Raw genomic sequence first — 23,814 nt, forward strand, 5'->3', positions numbered from 1 at the left:
TTACTACTTGTAGATCCACTGTACATTGCAGTCGGGAAATAATACTGCCCCTAAAGCTCGGCTTTAACCTGGTGAATGGGCATCGACCTGAAATAGTAACTATGGTTTCTCTCTCTACAGATGCTGCCTTAGCACTTCCGGCATTTTCTCTTTATATTTTGTCATATACAGCACTTGCTCCACACCTCAAGGAAAGCCCATGAGGCTCAACATGTGGAGCTCTCAGTGCATATTACTGCCTGGTTTGCTTCAGCATCCTCTCACAATATATGACCACCACGGTGGAAGACAGCAGAAAAGGTCATTGGCTGCAGTCTACCATTACTGCAGGAAAAATCATAGCAGACACAACCCACCCTACAAATTGGAAAATTCTAAGCTTTATCAAAACAAAAACACCATGCCATCTTCCCCCAGGCAGTTAATCTGATTAACCATTCTAGTTACCCCCCCCAGACACATACTCCTCTACCTAATACCCCCGTCACTGCACTGCAGACACCTTAAAACACTTTTTATAATGCTGCTTACATTGCAAATATGTGACGGTATTTATATCTATATGTATCTATTTATTTATTTATGCACATATATTCCATATGTCCTTTAATCTAACTTTATTAGCATTTTAAAAATATGTATTTCTTATAGAATTGTTTATTCTTTATAATTGTTGAATGTTGTTTTTTGTTGCATGTTACGCTCTGACCAACACACCACAGCAAATTGCTAATCCACGTAACCATTTATGGCGATCAAAATTGATATTTGTTGGGATTTACAGTAAAATGCTATTTCCCACTTGGTTCACTTCGCCAGTTTCGCACTTCTGCCTGTCAGCTGTCGACAGATATGATGGTCAGGAAGCAATTCATCATGTCCCACATTCCCAACAACGAACATCAATTATTTGGAAGTGGACAGCTAGTGAAGTGGTTAGCTTTTAAAACAAGAACATTTCGTAACACAGTTCCAAGCAGTTTTACCACAAGTTCCACAACAAACCCACTGAGTACGTTCCCAGCTTTAGTTTGGTAAAAAAAAACACAAACTGCTGGAAGAACTCAGCAGGTCAGACAGAAGCTGTGGAGAGATGGCCAGTGTTTCAGGTCATGACCCTACACCAGGACTGAGAGTGTAGGGGGGAGATGGTAAGTATCCAGGAGTAAAATGGAGGGTGAGATAGAGGCTGATAGGGGAGGAGGGGTTGAATAGCGCCAACAGGCTGCCTGCTCACTCTCACCTCTCAAGTCCCCTTGCGTGAACATCCTCACGTAAGCCAGCTCCAACCTAACTGGTTCCACCCTGGGCAGCACACCACCGTTCCAATCACAGCTCACAAATTGTCAGTCACAGAGCTGCTTTGATTGCCTCTTGCAAATGCGAATGTCCATCTCTTCCTGACGAGACTCCCCCAGGGCCACCCCTCCACCCAACCATTGTGCAGTGAACCCCACAGAAGCGTGAGAGGGGAAGTGAAGTGGGCAGTGTGCACATCTAGCAGCTTTGGAAAAGGTAGGCATGGACTATCTAGGATCCTGCTTACCCTGACAGAGTCTCAGTGTCATAGAAAGATAGAGCACAGATAAGATCTCCAGCCCCCTGACTTCACAGCGACCATCAACTTTTACACTAAGCCTACGTTATTCCCAACACACATCAAAGTTGCTGGTGAACGCAGCAGGCCAGGCAGCATCTGTCGGAAGAGGTGCAGTCGACGTTTCAGGCCGAGACCCTTCGTCAGGACTAACTGAAGGAAGAGTGAGTAAGGGATTTGAAAGTTGGAGGGGGAGGGGGAGATCCAAAATGATAGGAGAAGACAGGAGGGGGAGGGATAGAGCCAAAAGCTGGACCAGTGATAGGCAAAAGGGGATACGAGAGGATCATGGGACAGGAGGTCCGGGAAGAAAGACAGGGGGGGAGGGGACCCAGAGGATGGGCAAGAGGTATATTCAGAGGGACAGAGGGAGAAAAAGGAGAGTGAGAGAAAGAATGTGTGCATAAAAATAAGTAACAGATGGGGTACGAGGGGCCTTAGCGGAAGTTAGAGAAGTCGATTTTCATGCCATCAGGTTGGAGGCTACCCAGACGGAATATAAGGTGTTGTTCCTCCAACCTGAGTGTGGCTTCATCCTTACAGTAGAGGAGGTCGTGGATAGACATATCAGAATGGGAATGGGATGTGGAATTAAAATGTGTGGCCACTGGGAGATCCTGCTTTCTCTGGCGGACAGAGTGTAGATGTTCAGCAAAGCGGTCTCCCAGTCTGCGTCGGGTCTCGCCAATATATAAAAGGCCACATCGGGAGCACCGGACGCAGTGTATCACCCCAGTCGACTCACAGGTGAAGTGTTGCCTCACCTAGAAGGACTGTTTGGGGCCCTGAATGGTGTTAAGGGAGGAAGTGTAAGGGCATGTGTAGCACTTGTTCCGCTTACACGGGTAAGTGCCACGAGGGAGATCAGTGGGGAGGGATGGGGGGGACAAATGGACAAGGGAGTTGCGTAGGGAGCGATCCCTGCGGAATGCAGAGAGAGAGGGGGAGGGAAAGATGTGCTTAGTGGGGGGATCCCGTTGGAGGTGGCGGAAGTTACGGAGAATAATATGTTGGACCCGGAGGTTGGTGGGGTGGTAGGTGAGGACCAGGGGAACCCTATTCCTAGTGGGGTGGCGGGAAGATGGAGTGAGAGCAGATGTACGTGAAATGGGGGAGATGACGGAGAATAATATGTTGGACCCAGAGGCTGGTGGGGTGGTAGGTGAGGACCAGGGGAACCCTATTCCTAGTGGGGTGGCGGGAGGATACTGCGTCTGGTGCTCCCGATGTGGCCTTTTATATATTGGCGAGACCCGATGCAGACTGGGAGACCGCTTTGCTGAACATCTACGCTCTGTCCGCCAGAGAAAGTAGGATCTCCCAGTGGCCACACATTTTAATTCCACATCCCATTCTGACATGTCTATCCACTGCCTCCTCTACTGTAAAGATGAAGCCACACTCAGGTTGGAGGAACAACACCTTATATTCCATCTGGGTAGCCTCCAACCTGATGGCATGAACATCAACTTCTCTAACTTCCGCTAAGGCCCCACCTCCCCCTCGTACCCCATCCGTTATTTATTTTCATACACACATTCTTTCTCTCACTCTCCTTTTTCTCCCTCTGTCCCTCTGAATATACCTCTTGCCCATCCTCTGGGTCCCCCCCACCTTTGTCTTTCTTCCCAGACCTCCTGTCCCATGATCCTCTCGTATCCCCTTTTGCCTATCACCTGTCCAGCTCTTGGCTCCATCCCTCCCCCTCCTGTCTTCTCCTATCATTTTGGATCTCCCCCTCCCCCTCCAACTTTCAAATCTCTTACTATCTCTTCTTTCAGTTAGTCCTGACAAAGGGTCTCGGCCTGAAACATCAACTGTACCTCTTCCTACAGATGCTGCCTGGCCTGCTGCGTTCACCAGCAGCTTTGATGTGTGTTGTTTGTATTTCCAGCATCTGCAGAATTCCTGTTGTCTACGTTATTCCCATTTTATTTTGTTTTCTCCACATTCTCATCAACTCCTCCCACACTCCAACCTCTCACTTGCACACCAGGGCGAGGGAGAGAAGTCAACTAACCTATCAACTCCAATCACTCACCTGCACACCAGGACAATGGAGAGTGGTCAATTACCCTACCAACTGGTACGCCATTGGGACATGGGGGGGCTGGGGAAGGGCACTTGGAGGAAACCCACGCAATGACATGGAGAACGTCCAGACTCCTCACAGACAGTGTCGGAGGTCAGGATTGAACCCAGGCATCCAGTGCAGACAGACAGAGGCTCTACTTTTTGTGCCACTGTCCTCCCCAGAAGTTAAACTGGGTCATAAATCATACAGCACTCTGATGTGAAGGAAGGAATGAAGCTGAGAGAATGGACTTGTGGCTGGGGCTGAGAGACCAGGAGCTTCTGGGTGGTGTTGGGAAGACCATGGAGGCACACTGGCAAATGGAATGAAAATCAGATGTTGGCAGTTTTGGCTGAAATTTCAAGAGCTCCACAGAGTATCACCCTGTCTGACTGAGATGACATTGGATTAGTAATGTTGAATGAAGTGTGATTTGGGTGTTGTGAAAGAACAGGCACTTGGCAAAGGGACCACAAACTCCTCTCCCTCCCGCTGCCCACTCACCAGGTAGGTGGAATGGCACGTACGGCCCTTCACCTTCCTCCTCCTCCTCTTCCTCTTCATCATTCTCATTGTTCTGGTTGTCCTCGTTCTCCATCTCTCTCTCATTGCCGGCCTCGGCCCTGTCCTCCTCCCTCCACTGGCTGCTCACGCTCCTCTCCGCCGAGCAGCTAGGCCCAGTTCCGTTCTCGATGTTGTGCTTGCCGGGCATTTTAATGGAAACCTCGGCTTCGCCATTGGAAATGGTCTTGCTGCTGATCAGCCTTTGTCTCTGCAACACAGGGGACAGGAAAACAGCCATTTGTCCCGATGATTCCAGCCAGCACTGATTTAGTTAAAGGTTCAGAAAGAAGAACTTTTGAAAGAAAGCTGTCATTACTGGACAGGTAACCGGAACGGTGCAAGACTGTATTGCTTTTTGACCTAATAAACATCACGTCAGCACGGGCTTGGCATTCAATTACTTCAATGGGTCACAGCCAAAGATTGGGTGGGGCTTGCCCTTGCAAATAATGGCGCTGCTCACCACACGAACTGACCACAATTTTATTGCTGACCTGCACTGGTTAACTTGATGTGAACATTTGCCACGACCACCTGAGACTGGCAGTGCCCAGGCATGTTAAGGGCATTGGCTACTGCAGGTTGCATGTGAAGTACAAGCTTTACCATCCTGGTTTCCCTTGATTTGCTTCTCTAACATATGCAAACCCTCACTCAGTGACTGCAAATCAAGTCTGCTTTGGTCAAGAGGGAGAATCACGGCAACCCAGAGGTGGATGCTGAGGAAAAGCCAGAGTAGTGTTTTATATGCGTCATGTTATTGTGCATTCCTTACCACAGAAAAATCATGTAAACACTGATAAAGAGGTGAGATCTGCATTACATTCTCACTGACTTAGCACCCCAATCTGCTCTTGTCAACCTCGATCTAAAGCTCCTATATCTCCTGCCTGACAGTAGCAGCAGGAAACGAACAGGGCCTGGATGGTGAGGGTCACTGATGACAGATGCTGCCTTCTTGATGCACCGCTCCCTGTAAATGTGCTCGGTGCTGGGGAGGGCTTTGCCTGTGATGGACTGGTCTGATTCTACCACTTTCTGAAGACTTCACCATTCCTGGGCCTTGCCATTTGTCCATACCACAGTATTGACACCGGATAGCCGGCCTGACCCTCTTGCTCACAGAGACAATCAGGTGCCGTGCTCATACCACAGGGACCAATGCCGAGCTGCCCACCTTCACTGTAACAACGGCAGGTGGGTGAGGAGTGCTAACCAATAGCAAATGGAGTCCTGAGGCAGTACAGTGGGGTTAGCAGGCAAACAGTTTGTTCACAGCAAATACTCTTCACTGAAGCACTGAGCAAAGCCAGGTGCTTCTCCAAAGTGATAAAGGAAAACCGAGACTGATTACCCATGGGAAATCATAGCTGCTGTGATAAGTGGAGTTCATCTTGAGTTGAACAAAGGTTAGAGGTGTAATGACAGACGTGGACAACGGGAGATTTCACTTGACTTTGCCTCAGAAACAGGCCTTCAGCCTAACGACTCCATGTTGATCTTCTTGCCCACCGACACTAATTCCATTTGCCCATGTTACAGAACCTTATTATTTTAAGCCTCGTCTATATGAGTGTTTTCTAACTGCCCCTTCAATGCAGTGATTGTCCCCTATTCTGCCACCTACTCTAGCAGATTTCAACCACTCTTACCCCTCAGATCTCCTTAAGTTTCTTGCCTCTCAATGTAAACCTGTGCCGTCCTGATCTTGCCACCCCTTTTCTAGTGAAGATTATGAGTGACCGTAATTGGTAAATGGAACGAGTGAACACGATGGACTGAACAGACTTAAATTGTTTCCAAGTTACCTTTGTCTGATCAGCAACGTCACTGTTCTGGGGTTCGGATGTAAGGACTCACTTTGGTTCAGAACACTGTTGCTCACTTCCATTGCTTACATGATTTGTAATTTTTTCCCTTTCTCTGTGCAGTGGGTTTCGGTCTTTATTTTATTTTTTTTTAATTGGGTTCTTTGGGTTTCTTGCTTTGTGACTGCCTATAAGCAAACAAATCTCAAGGCTGTATAATTTATACATTCTTTGATAATAAATGTATTTTGAACTTTGCTTCTAGGCATGTGCATGCACTTGGGTTTGGACCGTAATACACACACAGACTAGGCAGGCATTGTCTTACCTGTGGCCAGGTAGAATCTTGCAACCTGAGTTTGTCCACCTGATACCTTCTGCAGCTGGCAGACTCATTTCCTGCATCACCACAGTGTAGGTACATCACTGGTTGTAAAACAGGTGCTATATAAATGCAAGCTTGTTTGTTTTTCTTTCAATTACCTCATTGATAAGCATGCGACTGGCCATGCTTAGCCTGGTTTTGGGTCCAAAGTGACTGGTGATCATGATCCTGAGACTGGCCTCTGAGAAAGACAACTGGTGAGGGTATGCCGACAGCAGCTCATCCACCATGAGCACAGAGGAGTTACGGGAGAAGTTGGCTGTAAAGGAAAGCCGCAAAGTGTTAACCCTTTCACCGGCATCACGCTCACCAGTGGAATGGCTGCCATTGCCCTTTAACTTCCCAAAGCTGGGTATATTTTCCCAAACTAGTGACGCTTCATAACTCTACATAATCTCCTATAGTTTGGACGTTGACTGTCAAAGCACAAGGATTCTTCAATCATAGTGTCATAAGCCACAGAAGTAGGCTCTTTAGCCCATCTTGTCCATTCCAACCAAGATGCATATTTAAAGTAGTCCATTTGTCCATGTTTGGCCCATATAATTCAAAACCTTTCCCATTCACATACTGTACCCTGTCTATTATTGTACCTACCTCAACCATTTTCTCTGGCACCTCATTCCACACACACCACCCTGCATGGTGAAGAGTTGTTCGTCAGGTTCATTTTACACCTTTCCCCTCTCATCGTCAACCTCTGCCCTCTAACTTTTGATACCCCAACCTGGGGTTTAAAAAAAAAACTGTGTGCATTCATCTTGTTGATGCCCCTCATGATTTTATAACGTCCCCTGGTCACATTTTTTCCAGGTGTCTATTTCTCTCCCCGCTTTTGTGTACCTTGTAACAAAGTGAAGTTATATTAACAAAAATAGGCACTGATCAAACGCAAGCCATGATATGCCTCCTCCCACTCTTCGTTTGTATAACCTGCACCTGGAAGTAGCCGATGGTGTACGCTTTAGACCGGAAACTTGCCAGAGGCTGGATAAGAGAAAGAACCCAAATTTCTTTCCCTACGAGAATGTCTCCCTACACTGAGCCGTAGAACATAGAACAGTACAGCACGGTACAAGCTCTTCAGTCCACAATGTTGTGTCAACCTTTTAACCTACTCTATGGTCAATCTAATCCTCCTCTACTACATACCCCTCCATTTTTCTATCATCCACTTTCTAAGGGTTGCTTAAGTGGTTCTAATGTATCTGCCTTTACCACCATCCCTGACAGGGGATTCCATGCACCCACCACCTCTGTAAGAACTAACTTCTGTCATTTCCCCTACACTTTCCTCCAATCACTTTAAAATTATGCCCCCTCGTATTAGCCGTTTCCACCCTGGAAGTCTCCACTTGATCTATGCCTCTTATCATCTTGTACAGCTCTATCGAGTCACTTTCTTATCCAGAGGGAAAAGCCCTGGCTTGCTCAACCCCCTTCATTAGGCGTAGCCTTTCAGCTGAGTCTTGCAACGTTCATCATAAGTGAGGCAGCAGAGAGAGTCATTCACGCTGCTTGATAATAAAATTTCAGGCACCAGGAGGTGCCTGGGCAAAACAAAAATAGCTGGGACTGTTGTTTTGAGCAAAGGAAGATTTAATAGAGGTGTTTAAAATGATGAGGGGTTAAGCTAGAGCAGGACTGTATCAGTCACATAGATCAAGTGAAGACTTCTTCCCAGGGCAGAAATGGCTAACATGAGAATGCTCATTTGTGGCTTTCAAAAGTGTGGTGCATGAATACTTAAAACAAAAAGGTGGTGTAACATAACAAAGAAGAGACCCCGTACAGTGGATAAGGCACAGAGAAGCCGAACAGATTGAACAGCAAGTTCAGGGAGCCAGTACACTACAAGGTGAACCCAGTGGGAACCCAGACGATCCCAGCTGAAGGACCAGACCGGCATCATAGCTGAGACATTCAACAGTTCTTCTAAATTCGGTGAGTTGCAACATGACCACAGTTCTCCCCAAGGCCAAACATGGTGCTGCCTTGTAGTTTTGAACAGTCCTCCCTGCTGCCTTCCTTCCCGTCCTCAGCAGTCACTTAACGATCTCTCAAGGACAGCCACTGTATTTAAATCACTTCTACAGCACATCTTTCAACCTGAGCGGTGTGATGCAAACCTAGTGAAGATTTCCAAGGATTTTGAAGACAAGCTATTTACCCTGACTCCTACCTTTCTTCAGTAAGACCATAGTGGCATCACAGTTGCTGTTGTCATCCATTTCTGCATTACTTGTGTTCCCATTGGCCATGTTCACAGATGGCTTCTTCCATTTGTTCTCAAAGAAGATCTGCATCGACGTGTTGAACCTGGGTCCAAGCAGTGATTAGCAAAAATTAGAGTGTTTTTAAAGTAATTCCTTCACATTCAGTTTATACTACAAAAGTACATTTTTTATGGGTTCTTTTGGGTTTCTTTGTTTTGTAGCTGCCGATAAGGCGACAAATCTCAAGGTTGTATAATGTACACATACTTTGAAATTTAGTCATAGTCATACTTTATTGATCCCCGGGGAAATTGGTTTTCATGACAGTTGCACCATAAATAATTAAGTAGTAATAAAACCATAAATAATTAAATAGTAATATATAAATTATGCCAGGAAATAAGTCCAGGACCAGCCTACTGGCTCAGGGTGTCTGACCCTCCAAGGGAGGAGTTGTAAAGTTTGATGGCCACAGGCAGGAATGACTTCCTATGACGCTCTGTGTTGCATCTCGGTGGAATGAGTCTCTGGCTGAATGTACTCCTGTGCCCAACCAGTCCATTATGTAGTGGATGGGAGACATTGTCCAAGATGGCATGCAACTTGGACAGCATCCTCTTTTCAGACACCACCGTCAGAGAGTCCAGTTCCATCCGCACAACATCACTGGCCTTACGAATGAGTTTGTTGATTCTGTTGGTGTCTGCTACCCTCAGCCTGCTGCCCCAACACACAACAGCAAACATGATCGCACTGGCCACCACAGACTCCTAGAACATCCTCGGCATCGTCCAGCAGATGTTAAAGGAACATTAATTCAGGTTCTCATGGTAATTATGATGAAGTCCAGTACACAGTTCATTGCTATGGCACTCGTAGAGAGACAGGAGGAGACATATGAAGAACATTTCTTCTTTATAAATTTTCAGTGATACAATATGTTTATTATAGGCCAGGCTATTGTACAGGGTGTTTCTGTTCCAATCAATGCTGTCCTTCTTTAAACCTATTCCCCACATCCCTCCCATCTCAAACTGCTCCTCTAATAAATCAAGCTTGCTCCACATCCCAGTCCTTCATCCAGCCAATCGCTCCGAAGGTTCCACCTCGGAAAGAACAAAGCTCCCATCACGGCAAATCATGGAGTAGCAGCGGAAGTTGAACTAAGTACAGAAAGGACCCAATAATGAGACTGATAAGCTTTTCACTTTGCGTTCTGATCCCTGATATCACCAGGTCATCTAGGTTCTTTTATGGCAATTCTTCTATGATCTCTACTTTGCTGTTTCTTCCAACGTTCACAATGCGCCAATCAGAGGCAGCAGTTCATGTTGACGTGCAGCAAGGACTAGGTGACATTCAGGCATGGCCAGGTAACACTTGTGTCACACAAGTCAAGGCAACGGCCACCTCCAGTGGGGGATGGCCTTACCACCTATCCATGTCATTCCCTCTCCAGCAATATTCTGTGTGGTCACCAATCATCAGAGACATAACTGAGTTAAGTAAATAAGCGATGCAGCTGCAAGGACAGGCCAGAGATTGAATATTTTGCTTTGTATGACTCATCTCATGTAAGCCCTCGGCCTCACAACCATCTGCAAGTCATGAGCTTCTAGCAGAGTCAGAAAACTCTTCAGTTACCCATCTGAGCATGGAACCGACCACTCTCGAGACCTGGACACCATCCAGGATAAAGCAGCCCACGTCATTGGCACCTCATCCACCACCTCATTCTCATTTGCTCCACATCAGCACACTGCACCATCCACCCAGGCTACTCTGTCATCAATCCTCAAACTTACAGCTTCCACCATCAGGAAGGAGAAGGACAAAAGGAACATAGAAACACGGCCACCAGCAGGTTCGCCTCCAAGTCACGCACCATCTTGTCTTGGAAATATATCCCTGTTCCTTCAGTACTGCTGATCCAAATCCCTGAACTTAATTCCCAACAGCACTATGGAAGCAACTCCATCAGACTAGCTGCCATGGTTTTAGAAGATGGCTCACCACAATCTTCCCAAGGACAGTTAGAAGTAATAAATGATCGTAAACACAAAATAATCTGCAGATGCTGGGCCGGAACGTCGACTCACCGTTTCCATGGATGTTGCCCGACCTGCTGAGTTCCTCCAGCGTGCTCTGAGTGTTAATAAATGATCGTCTTGCCAGTAATATCTCGATTTCAAAAGATGAATGAACTAAGAGAAGACCCAACAATGGTTCTCGTTTGTCATCAACTATCCCCACCATCGGGATCATGCCATCTTTTCCTGGCAGGAAGTACAGAAAACTGAAGCACCACACCACCAGGTTCAAAACCAGCTATTTCCTTCCAACCATTTAGTTCTCGAACCAACCAGTACAACCCTAATCACTACCTCAGTGCAGCAACACTATGCCTAGTTTCATTACTTTGCACCACAACGGACTTTGTTTTTCTTTAGCTCTAATCGTATAATTTCTTATAAAATGTGTGCATAATTTGTTTAATTTATGGTTTTCTTATGAATGCTGCTTTTATGATGTTATGTATCTGTGATACTGCTGCAAGTTTTTAATTACACATGTACATATGACAATAAACTCAGTTTTGACTTTCTGCAACACACATCAAAGTTGCTGGTGAACGCAGCCGGCCAGGCAGCATCTCTAGGAAGCGGTACAGTTGACGTTTTGGGTCTCGGCCCAAAATGTTGACTGTACCTCTTCCTAGAGATGCTGCCTGGCCTGCTGCGTTCACCAGCAACTTTGATGTGTGTTGTTTGAAGTTCCAGCATCTGCAGAATCCCTCGTGTTTGACTTTCTGTGCTATTTTGATGATGAGTTGACTTTCAGGTAGGTTTTATAGTTCCAAAGTCATTCTGCACCCACTGGGAGCAAAAACCTGTATATGCATTAGAGGAGCTAATGATGATGAGGACATAGGGTTCCAATGAGGTGTTGTCCATTGACTTGTGATGTTCATGTTCCAAACAACTTGACGTTAATGTGGAAGCCAAGGGACAAGCGTATTGATAAGATGGAGAACCTCTTACTCAGTAACTGGTATCAGCTTGGAAGAGGCGATGAACCAATGAATGGAAGATTACAATAACTTACTTATTTGCCACACACATAGGGCCCTTCGTATTCCGACGAACAAGTCCAGCATCCCACAGAATAGGGAAAGAAATCCACTATACCGCTGCTCTGTATTCTTTGGATACCAAACACAGTTGTCCCCTTTCCTATTTGCTACGTCACCCTACCCTTCAACCAATATTCCCCTATAAAAGTAAGTGGAGCGACGTCTGGTTAACTGAAGTTGTTCCTTGGAGTGGAGGACATGCCCGGTCTGATCCAGTCTTCCTGCTTTGCATCCCTCGTCTCTGCTCTTGTCTACGTTCTCATTCTCTAACTGCTCCCATTCACTCAATGAAGACACAAGACAGCACCAATGCTGGAATCTGGTGCAACAAACAAGATGCTGGAGGGGCAAGTCAGGTAGCATCGGCTGCTGAGTTCCTCTAGCAACTTGTCTGTTGTCCTGTTCATTCAATGACTGGATAACCTTACACCTTTGGTCGTTATCCTCATCGACAGCCTCATTCCCACAGTGACCCCACTCTCCTCCTATGAGTCATCTTCCTTACCTACCCTCCGTGCAGCTTAACAAGTCCCTTTAGTTTCCTTCCCAGCTCTGACAATGGTCACTGACCCGAAAAGTCAGCTCTATTTTTCTTCCCATGGATCTTTAGGATCCAGCTCCTTCAGAATTTATTTTATTTTTTTTGGAGCTAATGCTCTTCAGAAACTACAGGTACCTACAGAGCACGTGCAAGGCACAGTTAGGCCTTTGTTCTGATCTGTGGGTAGATACAGGACCCCTCTGAAGCAAGACCGGAATGGGGTTTTACGAATCGTTGCACAGTGCAAACTGCATACATTTTTCAGAATATCACTACAGAGACTGAGGACTGACTGATGGCAGTCACACCGTGCAGATAACGAAAGGAGTAGAAACACAGTCAGTCACCCCACGGTGTCATCGATCTGATAGGGCCTCATACAGTGTAGCCGCTTTTAGCTCACTAATGAAATCCTGTCTCAGTCTTTAGGGTCCCACCACAAATACTATATGCCTTCACTAACAACCATTTCAAACTTTCCACAAACGTGAGGTAAAACACAAGACTGGGCGTATGATACAGAACTGTGTATAACTTCGCAGTTTGACACCACACACATCTCCACTCAGCATACCACACTGGAGAGGGTGCAGAGATTTACACAGGGCTGGAAGGTTGCCAGCACAAGGAATAAGATCAATAAACTGGGGATAATCTCTTTGGGAAAGGAGGCTGAAGAGGGACTTAAATGGTATAAAATTATGCAGAGTCCAGAAAGGGTAAGTAAGGAGAACCCCTACACTGGGGTCAAAATCCAAAGTGATGGAGAAGACTTCGAGGGGAGGTAAGGAAAGCTTTGTTCTTTTTGTGCTCACGAGGGTGGTGAAGTCCAGAGCTCACTGACTGAGAGGGTGTTGGAGTCAGAAACCCTCGACAGACTTGAAGACCAGCTGGACGTGTACTTGCAGATGGGGCGTATGGGGTGTCAGGGAGGGGTAGCACCTCTGGTGGGGGAACATGTCGCATCCTTTTCAAGGCGGTTAGTCCATCTTTGGTTAGAGGTGCTACCCCTCTCTGGCACTCAGCTCTCACATGTGGCTCCCCGTAGCTGTTTGCATGCTACAGCGGCCACACCCCGGGCAATGGTTTCGACAAGCCAGCTAAACCAGGTGAGGGTAGCCGACGGGTCTCAAACCCTCGGTGAGATAGGGAGTTGTCTATCTCAGCATGTGAAGACAGACTCCGGCGGATTGAGCAGACGAGACCAATGGAAGGTCCAACCGTCAAGAAAGCGTCGTGGAACGTGTAGAGCAGGACAAGACACAGAAAACGTCCTGGTCATCCACTGCGCCTAGTCCCATCGCCAGCCGTCTCGACTCTGTCTTGCCACTGGATCCAGATGGGAATTGCGAAGAGAGAGTGAGGCTGACGCTGCACAACTCTCCCTCACTTAAATCCAAATCATGCGCTAGTCTCAACACCATCATAATGGTGTCGAGCTCCTCATCGACGTCAACGATGGACGAACACTTGCAGATGTGTGACCACTAGAACGGTAGACCTAGTGTGGAACGTAGGATCAGGATAGGCCGGCTTGTTTTGACCAGCAGAGGAACATTAGGCCAAATGGCTGCTCTCTGTGTCAAGCATTTCTTGTGAAACATTATTTTCTTGTCACCTAGAAAATGACAGCAGGCCTTTGAAACTGCACCTAGTGTAGTGCTTCCATGGTCCCACAACTGTAAATGACCCCACGGTAGGTGTGAGTGCCCAGTGTCTCTCCATGGACAGTCTGTGGTATGCTACCAGCAGTGGGAATGTAAGAGGTGTCAGCTTTGCTCTGTGCATGGCCCCTGTCTTTGAACTGGCTCTTGCCTCTGTCAAAGCCACCAATGTGTGGGCAACTTGAGCCTATGTGCTTCTCCGGAACCTGTGTGGTTATCAGCGGGCCTGATCAGTTCTGCCTGTCTGGAGCCTGGAGAAAGTGCTGGGGCTGAATTTCATGGATCAATCATCCAATAGGCATGTACCTCCTGGGAGTGCTCCTCTGCCTGCCAGTCTGTCTCCAGTGAGAATGGATGTTAAGTGCAGGACCCACAGCATTGTTTCAGCACAGGAGGCCATCCAGTCCATCCTAGCTTATCGGGCCGATCTGTTCTTCCACCTGGATTTTAACATTCAAGGACATAACTACACTCCCCTGAAACACCCACTGGGGCGGGGAGGGGTGGCACAGTGTCCTAGTGATTAGTGTGATTGCTTTACAGTGTAAGATCAGGGTTTGATTTCCACTACTGTCTATAAGGAATTTGTCACTGTGTGGGTTTCCTCTGCATGCTACAGTTTCTTCCCAAATTCCAAAGACGTACGGGCTGGAGTTCGTGAGTTGCGGGCATGTTGGCACTGATCGTGTGGCAACACGTGTGGGCTGCCCAGCACAACCTTGCTGATCTAATTTGACCCAAATGACTCATTTCACTGTAGGTTTCAATGTTTTGATGTACATGTGACAAATAAAGCTCATCTTTATCACTGGGTGAGCCGAGAATGGGAATCAAATTGGGTCAATCGTTACAACCACATGCTTGGATGCAGACTGTCAGTCTCCTCGCTGCCCTGTTCAAGGGATGAAGATAAAGATCTGTTCATTATTTAACGGGCAGTTTCTATCACCAAATTCCAGAGAACATTACAAATTAATGAGTGCTTACTTCATAATCAGGATGTAGACTGCATACATTAATATCAAGACCAGAGATTCCCACCTGAGGAGGAAAGTGATACAATTCTAGGATTAGTTCATTGACAAGCAAAAGAAAACCTGCAGATGCTGGAAATCCAAGCAACACACACAAAATGTCGGAGGAACTCAGAAGCCAGGCAGCAACTATGGAAAAGAGTACAGTCGGGACTCGGCTCGAAACGTCGACTGTACTCTTTTACATGGATGCTGCCTGGCCTGAGTTCCTCCAGCACTTTGTGTGTGTCGCTTAGCTCCTTGACATGCTTTGCATTACAGACCACACAGACAGCATTGCTCTATCGTACATTACCACCGAACGCATCAGAAGCAAAAGCAGGTGACGGCACAAAAGTAAAGGGGATGTATTAACTGAGAGTGTGCTGTACTGACAGACTGTGTGGATGAAGTGTGAGTGAGCGTATGGACAGAGTACGTTCTCAGAGTAAACGTGAAGGATTGATGAGCAGTGTATAGTGGGAGGTTGGTGTACAGAGAATGATCGTGGAGTATTGATGGGGAGGGTGCAGAGAAAGTATATGGCTTGCTTTCCTTCACAGGTCAGGGCACAGAATATAAAAGTTGTGATGTTACATTGCAACTTACAAAACACTTGTTGGGCCACACTTGGAGAGTTTAGTTATTTTGTTTAGAGATACAGTGTGGAATAGGCCCTCACGGCCCATCGAACAATGCTGCCCCATAACCCCCAATTTAATCAAGGGAACATTTACAGTAACCAATTATCCGACTAACCAGAATGTCTTTGGACTGAAGGAGGAAATCACAGCACCCAGAGCAAACCCACACATTCCACAGGGAGGATGTGCAGACTTCTTACAGGTGACGTTGGAACTGAGCTCTGTACTCTGCTGCCCCGAGCTGTAATAGCATCGTGCTAACCACTACTCCACCATGGCCCCTTGTTGTGTGCTGTTTTGGGCTATGGGGATGCGTGACTGCGCTGGAGAAGATGCAATGGAGATTCGTCAGAATTGGCCAGTTATCGGGATAGGTGGCGTAGGCTGGGTTTGTTTTCACGAGAGCGAGGAAGGCTGAGAGGTGACCTGGCAGAGGTATATAATATTATAAGAGTAATAGATAGAGTTCATAATCAGAATCTTTCTCCCATGGCAGAGGTATTAAAATCAAGAGGGCAACGTCTAAAGATCAGAGGTAGGAGTATTAAAGGGGAGCTGAGGGTAAATTTTGTTTTTGCACAAGGAGTTGTATATATCTGGAACTTATTGTCAGAGGAGGTGATGGAATTAGATACAATCACAGGTAGTTGAATGGGCAAGGCATAGAAAGATAATGACTTGATGCGGGCAAATAGGATTAGGGTAAATGAACAAAATGGTTGCTATAGACATGGCGGGTCAAAAAGACATTTTCCACACAGTATGACTTTTGTCTCTGAGGCTAGTGCAGAAAGGTATAACATTTTTATAATTTGGGATGTTTGTGAGCGATACTTACCAAGAAACCTTTTCATCATAAATAATCTGGAAAGAAAGAGAGAAAATTTACTGAGAATGACCCTTCAGTCATTTCAGAGCTCGGTTTCCATTTTAAATGCAATATTTGAACAGGCATCAATCCCAATCAAAGTCAATGTTAAATTACATATATTATCAAGTAAATAAATATCAAAGGATATGTTTCATCTCTACAAGTAAAAGTAATGTACCAAGGAAGGCTTGCATTAATATAACACCTCTCGCTTCTCTTTCAGGACTTACCGAAGATGACTGTCATTGAAACACACTACAGTATTGAGATCACATGTACCTCAGTAGTTAAGCTGTAGTAAGCAGGCAATGTTTGCACTTGTGAGCTTTATGGCTGAGCTCCAGGCAATGTACTGGAACCAAGGTGAGGAGAGCATCTGCAAGACAGAGGTCTTTCACCCACCTGCCCCCACTGGCACATTGCTCCCCCATGATAAAAGCGAGGCCATTGAAAATATGAAATTGTAGACTTATTTCTACAATCTGTCACTGAGCATAACAACCTACATTGAGGCAGCTTCAGTTTAGAGTCATACAGCAAGGAAGCATACACTTCTGCCCTACTATTCCATGACGTCCAAAATGCCCCCACCCAGGTTGTCACATTTGCCAGTGTTTGACCCATAATCTTCTAAATCTTTCCAATCCACATACCACACAGACAACATCCATTGTGCCCATCAATTTCCCCTCTCACCTCAAACCTATGCCCTCGAGTTCTTGATGCTGCAACTCTGAGGAAAAGACTGAACGCATTCATCCTAGTTACACCCCGGTGATCTCGTGCACCTCCATCAGATCACCTTTCAGTCTTCGGTCTATAGCCCAGTTCCAGAAGTAGTGAGCTGCTGGGAAGTGGATAGTCACACTGCTCTTCTGCCTCACCTCCATGATCACCCTGGCCCTTGCTGGGTCACCCAGCAGTCACATGGAACTTGCCAAAGTGTTGCCGTGCCGCGGGTATCTTCTGGAGCAGTGAGTTCAAGATGGAATCAAGAAAATCTTAAAAATCTTCTGGGGGTAAAACAAACAAATAACAATCTGCCTAAGAAACCACTCCATAGGTATGTGTATCACCTAATGCGGCAATTAACTGGCTGGTTTCATCAGCAGTCGATGGTGCTGGTTGAGCTGAGAGTGGCTGAGGGCAGAAACTCTCCTGTTGCTGTTCAACACACACCAGTCGTCATGGAGGGATCAGCAATGGAAAAAGGTGAGCAGTTTCAAATTCCTCCGTGTCAACATCTCTGAGGATCTTTCCTGGTCCCAATTGTGAAGAAGGCATAAAAGCAGCTTTATTTCATTTGGAGCTCGAGGAGACTTAGTAGGTCATGAAAGACTCCCACAAATTTCCACAGACGTACTGTGGAAAACATTCTAACTGGTTGCATCACTGTCTGGCATGGAAGGGCCATTGCACAGGGTCCGAAAAAGCTGCTGGAAGTTGTAAACTCAGCCAGCTGCATCATGGGCACTAGCATCCCCACCATCGAGAACACCTTCAAAAAGCGACATCCGTCATTAAGGACCCCATCATCTGGGGCATGCCCTCTTCTCATTGCTACCATCAGGGAGTAGGTACACCAGCTTGAAAGCATACACTCAACGACTCAGGAACAGCTTCTTCCCCTCCACCATCAGATTTCTGAATGGACAAGGCACTCATCAACACTGCCTCACTTTCTTTTAAAGAAATAAAATACTAATTCTAAAAATATATATATGGTAATTTATATTTCCTATTATTATCTATTGCAACAGTGATATTACACTTGATTCTGAACTTGGTTGGGTAACAATCCCAAAATGGGGGATGACAAACTTGTTCTCAATGGCTAATAGGCTGGCCCCTTACTTAGTAAGTTACATTAAAGCCCCGGTCTAAACACAGGCCATCAACATCTTATGGGGAGGGTGGGCAAAGTTAATTGTAATTGGTTCGTTATTGTCACATATACCAAGATACAGTGAAAAGTTTTGTGTCTGTGTACCATTCAGACAGGTCATTCCATACATAAGTACATGAAGATAATACAAACAGAAGAGCAATCACAAAATGCAAAATATAGTGTTACAGTTATAGAGAACGCGCAGAAAGGGAGACAGTAAAATGCCATGGAGACAATTAGGCAGAAAGAAAGATTAGAAGTTCAGCTTTATTGGGCAAGAGGTCTACTCAAGACTCTTATAACCATGAGGTAGAAGCTGTCTTTGAGGCTGGTGGAATGTGTTCTCAAGCTGTTGTATCTTCTGCCTGATAGGGGAGGGGGAGAATAGAGAATGACCGGAGCTTGGAGGGGTCATTGATCAAGTTGCATTCCAAGAAAATGGGCCTTACTGCAACGTTCCGTAGTGCAAAGCCACGTCATTTGTGTTTGTTTCAAGAAATGAAGTAAAACTAAGTTTAGTGTTGATTTGTTGAATCCTTGCCAACACGTAAATTCTGAGAAAGCAAACTTCATTCGGTATGTCATATTTTTGGCTAGTGATTTGTGAATTCTACAAGGGTGAACTTCATCTGCTGACCAAAATCTGCATGGCTGCCACTGTGCACCTGTCCTGGATGTTGGACAGCATAGCAGCTCTGCATTCAACACTGCGCAGGCTTCTCCTAAAAAGCACTGGGCAAGTGACTTCCCCTCAAGGCTGAGATGTGGTTAAGTTCGATGTGTCAGCAGAAATGTGTTGAGAACCTTGGTCAATACTCCTTCCCCTTTTGGTTTCAGTAGCGACTGTTTGAAAGTATCTACAAACCTCTCTGGTTGGCCATCAGACTGTGGGTGATGGGGGGGGGTGAGCAGATCAGAATCTGAGTTAGGTTTATTATCACTGTCATATGTTGTGAAATTTGTTAACTTAGCATCAGCAGTTCAATGCAATACTTCATAGCATTAACAGAAAAAATAAGTAAATCAATCACAGCAAGTATATTTATGTATATTAACTAGTTAAAAATCATGTAAAAACAGAAATAATATAAAAACGTGAGGTAGTGTTCACGGGTTCAATGTCCATTTAGGAATCAGATGGCAGTGGGGAAGAAACTGCTCCTGAATCACTGAGTGTGTGCCTTCAGACTGCTGTACCTCCTACCTAATGGTAACAGTGAGAACAAGGCATGCCCTGGGTGATGGGGGTCCTTAATAATAGACGCCACCTGTTTGAGACACAGCTCCTTTAAGATGTCTTGGATACTACAGAAGCTAGTACCCAAGGTGGAACTGACTAATTTTACAACTTTCTGTAGCTTTTTTCAGTCCTGTGCACTAGCACCCACCGCCCTTAATAAACATGCAGCCTGTCAGAATGCTCTCCATGCCACAACTATAGAAGTTTGAGTGTTTTAGGTGACAAAACCAAATCTCTTCAAACTCCTAATGAAATATAGCTGCCGTCTTGCCTTTTTTATAGCTGCATCGGTATGCTGGGACCACGTTAGATCCTCTGAGATCTTGACACCCAGGAACTTGAAATTGCTCACTCTCTCCACTTCTGATCCCTCTACGAAGATTGATTCGTGTTCCCTCGTCTGACCCTTTCTGAAGACCACAATCAATTCTTTGGTCTTATTAATGTTGAGTGTAAGGTTGTTGCTGTGACACCACTCAACTAGCTGGTCTATCTCGCTCTTGTCCACCCTCTCATCTCCATCTGGGATTCTACCACAATGGTTGTATCATCAATTTACAGATGATATTTGAGCCATACCTAGCCTAATAGTCATGGGTATAGAGGGAGTAGAGCAGTTAGAGTAGAGATATGGATAATTCTGCTGTTCTGGCAGAATACAGCAAACTGCTATGAACTGAATTGAGTGCCGTTGTCAGAAACTTCTGGCACCCCAAAGCGGCTACAGATCTGCAGCTGCTGTTGGATGGTAGCTTCTATTATTGTTGACTTCATGGATAATAATTCTGGCCATTTGGAATAAGTGTCAACCAAGACAAGGTAGGTACACCCATCGATTGGGCCAGCAAAGTCACTATGTACTCGACTCCATGGTCTGGTAGCCTGAGGTCATGGCTGGATTCTTTGCTGCCACAGAGAACTGAGTACACGGCTTGCATACAGATGTGTTATCTTTGTCTATGCCCAGTCAGTACACAAAGCTTCTTGCCAGGGCTTTCATTTGATTGATGCTGGGTGACCATGGTGGGATTGTTTCAGTATTTTTGGTCAAGCTGTTTGTGGAATCACTATTCTGTCTCCAAACATTAGGCAGGAGTAAACAGTTTGGAGCGATGTATGATGTTGGTAGAAGGGTACGACCGGCCATCCATCAATGAGGTGTCTGGAGATATGCTGAAGAAGAGGATCTGCAGCCATTTCTACTCCGATCTTGTCAATTATGACTGGAAGACCTTCAGCAACATCCAATACAACCCGTTGAACTTCGAAATCCACTGAAGTTGCAGCCATGATTGCTTCTTTGTTTTCAGTAACCTGCTGATTCATAAATCTGGACAGGACGTCTGCCTGACCAAGTTCCCCAGTTGATTTCAAAATTGTAAGCCAATAATGTTGCTGCCCATCTTTGTAGATAATTAGTCTGAGACCCGATGATGGACAACAGTGGCTTGTGATCAGTAAAGAGAGTTAAGCTCCTGCCATAATAAAGCATCTTGTGGAATTTCTGCACAACAAAGATGATTCCCAAGGGTTCATTCCTGATTTGACCATAGTTCCTTTCTGCTGTGGCCAGTGATCTGAATGCATGCACAACTGCCTTTTCTGAACCATTAGGGAAGATCTGGGATACAAAAGCATAACCCTGTAGTTGGACACATCTGTCACGGCAACAATTGCCAACTCTGAGTTGAAATGCATCAAGAGGTCAGATGACACCATATTTTTTTACCTGATCAAAAGCCTCTTGGTATTGTTTAGATAATTTCCACGTGCACCCTCATTGAGCAGGGCACTGAGTGGCTTCCTCAGCTTGTGCATTGCTGTGAAAAATGCTGAATAATGACTGATCATACCCAAAAATGATTGCAAAGTGCTGACATCTGATGGTTGAGGCATCTTTAAGATAGCAATAATATTTTTGGGATCTGGGTAACGACTGTGCTATTCGATGATGAATCCCAGATACTTGATTGAAGATGTCAAGAGGCTGCATTTTTTTCAGCCCAAAATTGTAATCCAAAGTCTTGTAGCTTGTTCAAAACATGGTCCAGGTGTTGGCATAGTTCTGTCTGATCCATGCCCATCACAATGATTTGTCAAGGTAAGTGGCAACACCATCAATACCACGCAGTATGGTGCCCATAAGCTTCTGGAAAATTGAAGGAACTGCCTTTACCCCAAAAGGCAAGCCGAGGACAGAAAACAACCCATTACGTGTTGTAATGCTGGGAAGCTCCTGTGAATTTTCCAAAACTTCCACCAGTAGGTAGGCTTTAGTAAAGTCCAAAGTAGTGACTACCATTCAATTTTGCAAAGAGATCTGCCAGTATCAGTGATGGGCACTGTTGTGTCTTCGGAGCCACAATGAGCCCAGCAGCTGGGAAGTCTCCATATAACCTCACTGTACTGTTGGCTTTCTTCGTAATGACGACTGGAGCTGCCCAACATGAGGAGATGATAGTTCTGATCACACCTCCTTGTTGTGGGCAATCCAGCACTTGCTCCACAATTGGTAAGGCTGTGTATGGTACTAGTCTTTTGGGACAGAAGACTGGCTTTGCATCTGGATGGAAGTGGAGTTCTGCTTGCGGTTTGGTGCGTCAACCTAACCCTTCTTGAAATACTGCTGCATAGTGCTGTTGCAGTTGTTGTTTGGCCTCATGTACTGATAGTGGTATGGCATCGATTGATGTGATTTCAACAGCCAGTGTCTTCGTAAGAACTCATCCAGAGGGTAAATCCAGAGACCCAGCTTGTCTACTAGTCAATGCCAAGGACAATCAGATCTGGTTGGACTCTCAAGAAGATTGCACACACTATTGACTTGGTTACAGGTCAGCCTCACCACGCTGTGCAGTTACCAATCAGCTGGAGGGTTCCACCCAATGCACTGCAGTCGGAGTGATGAGTTGATTTGACTGGGGGGGGGGGGATCCAAGTGCCCACCACGTGTGTTTGGAGTTAATGGTGATGTCTGACACTGTATCAACTTGTAGCGCGACCAACTGATGGCTAATAAATACGTTGATGTATCTTCCCCGGCGGGGGGGGGTGAAGTCAACCTTGAACATGACTATTAAATTCCTTGTAGATTTAGATGGCATTTGAAACTTCCTGTCCTTGTGTTTCATAGTCATAGTCATACTTTTTTGATCCCGAGGGAAATTGAATTTCATTACAGTTGCCCCAACCAAGAATAGAGTATAAATATAGCAATATAAAACCATAAATAATTAAATAGTAATATGTAAATTATGCCAGGAAATAAATCCAGGACCAGCCTATTGGCTCAGGGTGTCTGACCCTCCAAGGGAGGAGTTGTAAAGTTTGATGGCCACAGGCAGGAATGACTTCCTATGAGCACTTGCAAATGTGTTCTTTGTATTGGAAGCTCCTTGTGAAATGCAATGCACCGCAGTTCCAACAAGCTGTGTTTGGCCACTGGGAGACCTGCTGAGTGATGATGTCTGGGCCATTGGAAACCACATTGACACATTTGTGTGTGACCAGGTTGGAATCGTGTTTCAGGCTGATTAAACACGCTGACGTCCTTGTGTCATATCAGTGTCCTGCTCCAGTCCGGCCAGGAGCCATTTGCAAATGTCTGCATCATCAGGTGCATATGAAGCTTGCAAACAAAAATCAGACATTTCAACTCTGATTCAGTCATATTAACCAGCTTGAAGCTTTCACATTCATGTTTGACGACACCAGTATATGTGATGAAGTAATCGGCGTTGTGTCTAAATGAGTTTTAGGCTTTAGCAGTGAACACTGAAGAGGGATGAATGATCTCCAAAAATGCTTGTTAGCTGTCGAGCAGTTTTGGCAAACAATAGGTCATGGGAGATCTTAGGCAGGATGAAGTTGAAGTAACACTCATGTTCAGTAGTACTCAATGTTTGGATCAAAGTGCATGTCTTTCACGAGTTGTCTTTACAGGTGAACTCAAACCAGAATATAATTTTGCAGCATTTAAACCATGATTCAAATGCAACTCCCAAAGCAGCATTGAACTGGAAATCTGTAAAGGACACAACAACCGACTCACATGAGTTTCGTTCAGTGTTTGACGCCATCGTTGGACTCGCTGATAATTTGCCAACCGATGTTTCGATTAACTTCAGCTGGTCTGCCTCAAATTGAGCTCATTGCTGTTGTAGGACTGCAGACAAG

The 23,814-nt window shown here is 45.6% G+C and overlaps 1 protein-coding gene across 1 annotated transcript in view; it reads right to left on the minus strand.

The window, feature by feature from the left end:
* Positions 1 to 23,814, minus strand: part of slc24a3 (solute carrier family 24 member 3) — a 376,276-nt gene that overhangs the window by 19,871 nt on the left and 332,591 nt on the right. Inside the window, exons 8-12 of the mRNA XM_072265589.1 lie at positions 16,478 to 16,503; positions 14,970 to 15,023; positions 8,611 to 8,747; positions 6,527 to 6,687; positions 4,176 to 4,443 (exon numbers count right to left, since the gene is read on the minus strand). Coding sequence (XP_072121690.1) covers positions 4,176 to 4,443; positions 6,527 to 6,687; positions 8,611 to 8,747; positions 14,970 to 15,023; positions 16,478 to 16,503 — 646 coding nt within the window. The remainder of the gene's footprint in view (positions 1 to 4,175; positions 4,444 to 6,526; positions 6,688 to 8,610; positions 8,748 to 14,969; positions 15,024 to 16,477; positions 16,504 to 23,814) is intronic.

This window comes from Mobula birostris, chromosome 8 (assembly GCF_030028105.1).
Source record: "Mobula birostris isolate sMobBir1 chromosome 8, sMobBir1.hap1, whole genome shotgun sequence".
In the NCBI taxonomy this organism is placed as follows: domain Eukaryota; kingdom Metazoa; phylum Chordata; class Chondrichthyes; order Myliobatiformes; family Myliobatidae; genus Mobula; species Mobula birostris.